We start from the raw sequence: 8,665 nt of genomic DNA on the forward strand, positions 1-8,665 counted from the left end.
TATGAGTTGACTCAAAAAGAAACCCTACGAGTGCATCAAACTATGATCACATTATTAATGTCATCACAAATCAATGGGATAAAACATCTCGAGAATGGTAAAGATCAAAAGAACATGCTAAAACTCATGAAAATATTGAAGAAGAAAGTAGAAGATTTAAAATACGGATTTAATCTGAAAGAAAACTAAATCTAAAATGCTTTGATGATGTTTTGGGAACTATTAGGTTGTTGTTGAGGATTCATCATATATTAGACTACTAGAATTAGTTAGTTTAGTGACTATTGGGTAGATTTCACTTCTCAAAAAATATTGGGCTGTAGATTCAAAATATGGATTAAATCTGAAAGAAAAGTAAATCCAACATATTGAGTCTATTCTCATTGGTTCAGTAAATCCAACACAAGGTCTCACAGTTTATTACACTAAATTCTGGCAACGGAGCATTAGCAGACATTAGCAGTATATTTGTTCATAACATGTGCATGATCATTTCCATAAGTTTTCTAGTGTTATTAATTTTCCTACTGACCCCTGCAGCGTCCAAGATGATTTAGACCCACAATACAAAAGATGAAGCAGAGACAAGAGTGGAACAAGAACAGAGCAATATTTCAAAACACAAACTCAAAAAAGAAGCCACCCATATTATTTATGAGTTGATTTGGACAAGTAAAACTGGTCAATAAAAACCCTAATAGTGAGAAAAGATAAAAAAATAAGTAAATTATGAAATAAGGCACACATATATGTAGCCTCAAGGCACTTTTCTTTTAGCCATGATGAAATGAATGATGAATGATGGATGAACAAAGATTTTGAAAGTTTCTTCTCATGTGTGGATGTGATGTCTACTCCTTGTCAAGGTGAGATGCCTTAATCTTCGCTAAGCTGTGAGACCTTGTGTTCTGGTTAGTGAGATTCAAACCCTGCTACCTATCTCTTTCATGTTTCTTTTTATTTTGGTGGGTGGGTGGGGTTCATAAACCACCATTCTGGGAACTCCAAACCTCCATTAATCACACTCAAAACCTCTCCTGCATTATTTTCCACCTATCTTCTCAACAAAACCCCTGAAATAATCATTATAAAAAGTTTCCCTACCTTAGAAACAACATTCAAATCCATTCATACCCTATACCCTTTTTGTTTTGTCCGAAAACTAATTTTACACTTACCGGCATATCTCTGCAACTTCCCGACATACGTCTTCATCCCTTCAAACCTATCCTAAACCGAGTAGAAATATTTCTCCAATCATAAATAATTTTAGGAACCAAAACCCTGATTTCACCCATCCTCTTCAGTTTTCACCCATAACGTCCATTAAATAGATCCGTCCTACATTAAATTTGATAGTAGAGCAAAGTAATAGTCCTTCATTCCATCGTCCTACAACCGATTTGGTATTAGAGTGAAGTATTAGTCATGCTTCTGGTCGTCCTGCATCAAGTTTGGTATCAGAGCAAAATACTAGTTCTTCCTTCGATCGTCCAGCATCAGATTTGGTATTAGAGCGAAATATTAGTTCTTCCTTCGATCGTCCTGCATCAATCATCCAATAAAATAAATAGTGCTTCTCCTTTTTTATTTAGATCATTCTAATGTGTCGGGTCCTTCACTTATTACTTGTTTGTTTGGCCCGTACTTCTGCGTCATCTTCGTCGATGATTTCACTCAATTCACTTGGATTTTCTTTCTTAAACAAAGGCATGATGCCTTCTTTCGCTTCCATTGTACTCGCTGAACATTATAGCAGTCGTGTTAAACACCTGATAACTAAGAAGTGATCGGGTGGCAAATAAGACCTAAGTCCAATCATTCGCATGGCATAAGATAACAGTTCTCTTGGCCGCACAGTTAGTCTCATAATGAAGTTGTAGAGACAAAGCATCGACTTATTGTTGAGGCCAAGGTTTTAAATTTTGGTTTCAGTTTCGGTTTCAGTCGGCACGGAAACATAAACATTTCGATTTCGGTGGAAATCGTGTAAAATCACAGAAATATATGGAAACATGTGAAAATGATGAAATTTTACGATGAAACTTTGGGAAATGCTAGAATAAGCACAAATACACACTTAGAAACCTTTACATATGCAAGAAAGCCATCCATAATGGCTTAATCACATCGAACAGCTAGTGACTTGTGTTGTTGGACATGTCTAGAACAGTAAAGTCAATAAAGAAGTGTCATTAAAAGAAAAGTCAATAAAGAAGTACAATGCAATGAAACATAAGAAACTACAATGACCGGTCTCCCCTCTAAGGAACCAACTCTATGTCAATATCGCATAGAGTTACGAGGTACTATTGGCTCCATGCCGATCTGACATCTCATGCATAAGATACGGTCACTTCGCTGTGCAGTTCAATGATGTACATTAATGAAATGAAATGCAAGTCATACCATCTTTCCATTTTTTTGTTGTTCCGACCATTTCAGTCGAATTTCAAGAAATTTCAATCGTAAATTTAGGAATTTCGACAGAAATAATGATGTGGAAGGCATTTCACATAAGCAGATACACACTTATAAAACAGGAATTTCAATCGAAAACTAGAATAAGCACAAATACACCCTTATAAATAATCACATAAGCAAGGCAACGATCCATAATAGTTTAATAACACCAAACACTTCGTGACATCACATGTCACGCAAGTCTAATAATCTAATACATCCTATATTTCACATGAAATTTATATAAAATTTATGCATAACACATACATCACATTTTACATGCAATTCATATAAATATAATTATATAAAACATGCTGAAATGATTTTGGTTTCGGTATGCGTTTCGATTTTGGTATCATTTCAATGGGGATGGAAACAAAAACATTCAGTTCGTTATCTATTGGTTTCGGTGAAAATTTAAAACCATGTAGATAAGTAAGCAACATACAGAGACAAATTTCCTTTGAAAATGATCTAAATTCTATACGAAATGATATACATGTTCTCTGACTTACAAAATCAAACCCAAGATGATGGTCTAGTGACATCCTCCGAATGCTTGCCATCCATAAAATAAAGCATGGGACCTGTGAATGAATCACAAGACAGTAAATCCGTGCCATCAGTACCAACCAGATAAGTTAGCTCAGAAGTAGATTGGAAAAGATTGAACAAAAATCGATATCCATAATTTTTTTTATAAATTTTCTATAAGATAAGGATTTTTATCAAATGTAAGATTATATGAACATAAGTTGTGTTGGAATTTATCACGGGTTCGAGTCACCGTGTATCTAGCCCTCCCCAGACCCTGCAATGGCAGGAGCCTCGTGCACTGGACCACCCTTTAAGGTACGTTGGAATTTAATAAAAATTGACAAATAAAGATTAAATGAACATAAGATATGTTGGAATTCAATAGAAATTGACAAAATACAAATTAGGACTTATGCAGCGGGAAAGAAAAAAGATAACCATCATTGAAGTCTAGCACGAGCCCTACAAAATAGGAAGAACAATAACTTCTAAAACTAGTAAAGACCTTAGAAGCACGAAGCGGGTGCGGGGGCGGGAGTAGAGGCGGGAGCGGGGGCGAAGAAGCATGGGGTCTAGAAGAGTCTAAGTTTGGGAGCGTCTATGTAATATTTTCTTTATATATCTTTCAAAATTCAAGTACATAAAAAATAATAGTTTCTAACCATTTTCATATGTATCTTTCAAAATTTAAGTACATCTAAAAGCTAATTTCTAACCATCTTCACCATCTTCATTTGTGTGCACTCGTTCCCTGTGCCTTCTGAAGATGCACAAGTCTTTGTGCTTGCTCCAATGAAGTACTTTGAAGAGTTGGGGGAGTTTGATATAAGGAAGTTGGTGATGGTGGGACTTATAGAGTAATGGAAGCAGGATGGGAGCGTCATTAGAGCGGTTCCCGTCTCTCTGAGGTCGCGCTCCCTGGAAGCTCCTTCCTAATGAGGGTCGAATCGAGGTTCCGAGGTGGGAGTGGCACTCCGAGAGGAGGTTCCTGCTTCTAAGGTAAAGACTCAAATGTGTTATTTTGTAGGATGAACCAGGATATTAAAAGGAGAGATTTTAGTATCTTTTGTATCAAAACACACTTTACACAACAAAAAAGTCCAAAGTGCTCGGAAAAATGAAAACAAATTTTACTATTTTTCAATCCAAAGATTTAGAATTTTTCAATCCAAAGATTCAAAGTAATGCCAAACAAGAAAAACATGCAGTGGTAAGTGGATGAAGCAGACAATGTTTTCTGTAGTTCAAGATCGGGATGGTTATGGGGTAGCGGATAAGTTAGCTAAAGATGGGGTATCCAGAGAAAGTTTGGAGTGTTTTGATTATCTCCCCCCTTGATATTTCTTTTGTTTTCTTTTCCGATCTTGTATTATCTGTATTGACCATCTCGGTCTCCTTTCGCAATTATTAATATTCTCTACCATTCAAAAAAAAAAAAAGATCGGGATGCTTATAGACTTCAGTGGTCATATACCCATATATTATTTATCCAATAGATCAATATCAACTGTTAAATTCATATTCATGTTGTATCCGTTTCTGCTCTGTACCCATGCCACATTGGAGCAGCATAGGTTCTAGATACACTATTAATGATTGTGCTCAACTTTATGGAAATCTGGATACAGAAGGGCACAAAACTAACATGTTTATCGAGAGGTAAGGGATGAGAATTACATGGATACAGAAGGGCACAAATAGCCACAAATTTGAGGGACAGCCAATTGCTCGTCTTTCCTTTCGAAACAGCATGAACTGTTCTTAGAAACTCCTTCCTGAGAACAGTGGTGGAAATGGAGGAGGCACTTTAAGAAATGTGTATGAATGTTAGAACTTAGAAAATAATCAAAATATAATATAATTTGTTGGATTAAACTAAAAAGAAAGACTTTCTTGTAGAAGAATAATTACTATTAGGAGGATCAATAATGATATATCAGGGCTTAAAACAAAGAAGAAACAAATCACAGAAACACGCAGTCATGAACCAATTCAGATGGTGGACACATGATCCAGATATCAATTATGCTAGAGCTTGGCATTTTTATTTGTTCGTCTTAAAAATAAACAAGAAAACAAATTCAATAAAACCGCTTGACTTAGCATTAAATTTAGCATTCACCAAAATGTAGCCCATCAGCAGTTAAATAAGTTGTCCAGGAAATAAATATACGGTTGAAAATCGAAATTTCCCAGGTACTTGCTTAAAAAAATAAGTCAGGTAGCATACAGCATCTGTTGAGTAGCTAAAATAGTATGGTATTGCCCAACTTGCCAAAGTAGGGTCCACTTCATCACAAGGGTACTACCCCTAAGAAAAATCACTTTCTACTCATATCTTGGTATCAAAGCCTTGCTTAATATAGAACTTGTATAGAATGTTATCTGTTTTCTTACCTCTAATAAAGCATCAAGAAATAACTAAAAAAAAAAAGACGGGGGGAGGGGGGGGGGGGGGGGGGGGGGGGGGTGGAGGGTATGAGGCTCCCGCAATTGCGGACTCTGGGGAGGACTAGATGTGCGCGGCCTTACCCCTGCTTTGCAAAGAGGTGACTCGAACCCGTGACCACCACATCACAAAGAAATAAGTAAACAAATAAAAAAAAATTAAAAAGGCAAGCCAACTTGCCAAAGTAGGGACCACTTCATTGAGGCTTGCCAAAGTAGGGTCCACTTCATCACAGGGGTACTACTCCTAAGAGGGACATTATTTGATCATGGCTCCTGTTAGCAACTAAATTCCCCAGTGCTAAAGTTAAAGGAAACATAATTGTAAAAATTTGACTCATACTGGACCTACAGAAGCATTGCCCTATGAGTTGACTAAAAAAGAAACCCTATGAGTGCATCAAACTATGATCACATTATTAATGTCATCACAAATCAATGGGATAAAACATCTCGAGAATGGTAAAGATGAAAAGAACATGCTAAAATTCATGAAACTATAGAAGAAGAAAGTAGAAGATTTAAAATACGGATTTAATCTGAAAGAAAACTAAATCTAAAATGTTTTGATGATGTTTTGGGAACTATTAGGTTGTTGTTGAGGACTCATCATATGCTAGACTACCAGAATTAGTTAGTTTAGTGACTATTGGGTAGATTTCACTTCTCAAAAAAAATTGGGCTGTAGATTTAAAATATGGATTAAATCTGAAAGAAAAGTAAATCCAACATATTGAGTCTATTCTCATTGGTTCAGTTGATGTAGTTGATGTCACTGTTATGCAGTCTATTCTCATTGGTTCAGTTGATGTAGTTGATGTCACTGTTATGCAGTCTATTCTCATTGGTTCAGTTGATGTGTCACTTCGACCACCATCACAATCAATTAATAATAGTTCATGATCTGCTTCTCAGCCTAATAGGAGAAAGACTACGCTTCAAAGTGAGTATACATTCTAAATTTATAGAATATATAGACTAGCTCAGGTTTTATCCTTTTAGTTCAACTTTTAATTTATCATAAGCAAATGTTTTGAACGTTAATATAGGTAAAGCCAGAGATAAGGTCGTAGAGGACGCACATCGTGTTAGCATAGACGAGGAAGATGAGTATGATGATGGTGAGTATGAGGAAACCGGATAGGATAAGTAGATCCATTACACAGATGAAGAGGATGTGGATAATGCATTTGAGGACGAAGACATACATTGTTGATGAGCTTGATTCCTTATTTATGCACCTTTTCAAAAAAATTTCTTTTTGTTTGTGACCGTGTCTTTCTGATGTGGAAAAGTAATGCAAACTCATTAAGCTCCCTAATATATATTATTTGGATGGTATCTTGGTAAATATTTACAAATTCAAGGGCACTGAACCATGAATGCACTGTATGGGTCTTTCATATTGTTGTAATGTCTATTAGATGGAATTCAAACCCTATTCTTTTAGTATTAGGATATTGATGGCGGGATGATGAAATCTTCTTGGAAATGAAGTGTATTTTCCTAGATTTTGTAGTAAATTTTTTATGTTTTCCTCACTTTTTCTTAATTTAAAGGAGTGCCTCATGCATCAAGACTTATGCCTCACCTCACACCACTGATAAATGTGTGTGTGTGTTGGTGACTTTTATGCAGGCATGAACAATCCAAGTGCAGCAAGGAGTACCAAAAGATAATACAAGATAACAACTATTAACCCAGTTAGTAAAAGTGCAAACTTTAAACAAAATTCAGGTTATATTTCCAAAAGCAATGCTATGTGCAAAAGGGAAAAAAAGGGCAGGGCAGAAATGACCTGCAAAACCTAAAATAAAGACTACTAAGACTACTGCTATGCTCACATTTTGGCATTAACTCTGACATTTTGCCCAGCTTCTTAAGTTGCAAAATAAGCACTGGAAGCAGTGTCATTCTGAGAGCAAAAGTCGAGGAAACGATTATCGCCCACCTATATAATGTCATTCAAAAAATCAGTGAACTTCTACAAATAATATAATGAACTTCTACAAATAATATAAAGAAGAAGAAAAAATCAGTGAGATGATCTCGTCTGTTTCACTTCCTAACAGAATCTATATACAATTTTTTTTAATTTAATCATTTATACTTAAACAACAAATTATTTCTTTCGATTTTCAATAAATATAATCATACTGAATTTTTTTAAAAATGTAAAAATCCCCATCAGAATTCAACATTTAAAAAACTTACCAAGGAAGACCAGTGAGATCATGGTACCCATCAGGCAAAATGATAACCGCACGAACTGGAGAATACCATCCGTACTCACCAAGCCCTTCCTCCACCGATTCCAATCCATCAAACCCTAGATTTAAGAGCTCCGAATCAGTCTCAGGGCTTTCGATTTGATTCTCGTTGTTGTTCTCCGTATTTCTACTCGATGCATACCACGAAAAGGATCTGAAGGTATTACAATTCGAAAACGCAAGGAAATTAGTTTCCGACGGAAAATAATTTCTCCCGCCGGCTCTCAAATTGTGGTAAGAGTTTTTAATAGAGTGGGCATTAGGGTTTAAATTAGGGTTAGAGAAAGTTCCGAACGAAATACAGGTTGAGAAAGGTCGAAGACGACGAAGGTTGTCCTCCCATTGAAAAGTTAGGGTTTATGAGAGTTCTGTAAATATCGCGGTAACATTAATAAGACGCTCATTCTCGTTCGAAAGGAAACAGAGAAAGTGAGGATGCTACAGACACACAGCTTTCTTTCAAGCATTTTTGCTATGACTCTGTGGTGATCACGACCGTTGATATAATGGGCCCTTCCTAAAAGACACTCATTGGCCCTACTTGTGCCTATGGTATTCGATCAGATCCGTTGATCTGAATGTCCAAACATTAGTCCCTGGTAAAATGCTGTTCAGAACGTTGTGATCAGATAATCCTAGACCTTTAATCCATCAAAGTTGCATTTTGGGCATTTGTTTTAGGAGCGATGATAGATACAAGGGAGCCCTTGCATAAAGAGCCGCAAAAGGGCTTTTCATTGGATCTACGTCATTTTCAATTATATTTTTAAATCGGTTGAAAAAGTAAATTCAGTTGCATTTGATGACGTGGATCCAATCAAGAGTCCTTTTTGGCTCTTTATGCAAGTTTGAATTAAGTATAGCGCTCCTAGTTAGTGTAGCCTAGGTGTCTTTCTTGGTTGATGGATGGGGTGTAACTGGGCTTAGAGGAATGAACTCTCTGATCA

General features: G+C 36.2%; 1 protein-coding gene across 1 annotated transcript in view; it reads right to left on the minus strand.

Moving 5' to 3' along the window:
- Positions 1-8,216, minus strand: part of LOC143861245 (ALBINO3-like protein 2, chloroplastic) — a 97,768-nt gene extending 89,552 nt beyond the window's left edge. The window contains exon 1 of the mRNA XM_077372175.1: positions 8,050-8,216. Within this exon, the coding sequence (XP_077228290.1) occupies positions 8,050-8,061 (12 nt within the window). The 5' untranslated portion in view covers positions 8,062-8,216. The remainder of the gene's footprint in view (positions 1-8,049) is intronic.
- Between the last annotated feature and the right edge of the window lie 449 nt (positions 8,217-8,665).

The sequence above is a fragment of the Tasmannia lanceolata genome, unplaced genomic scaffold, assembly GCF_043159265.1.
Source record: "Tasmannia lanceolata isolate RefF3 unplaced genomic scaffold, GAP_Taslan_0.1 ptg000037l, whole genome shotgun sequence".
NCBI classification, from domain to species: domain Eukaryota; kingdom Viridiplantae; phylum Streptophyta; class Magnoliopsida; order Canellales; family Winteraceae; genus Tasmannia; species Tasmannia lanceolata.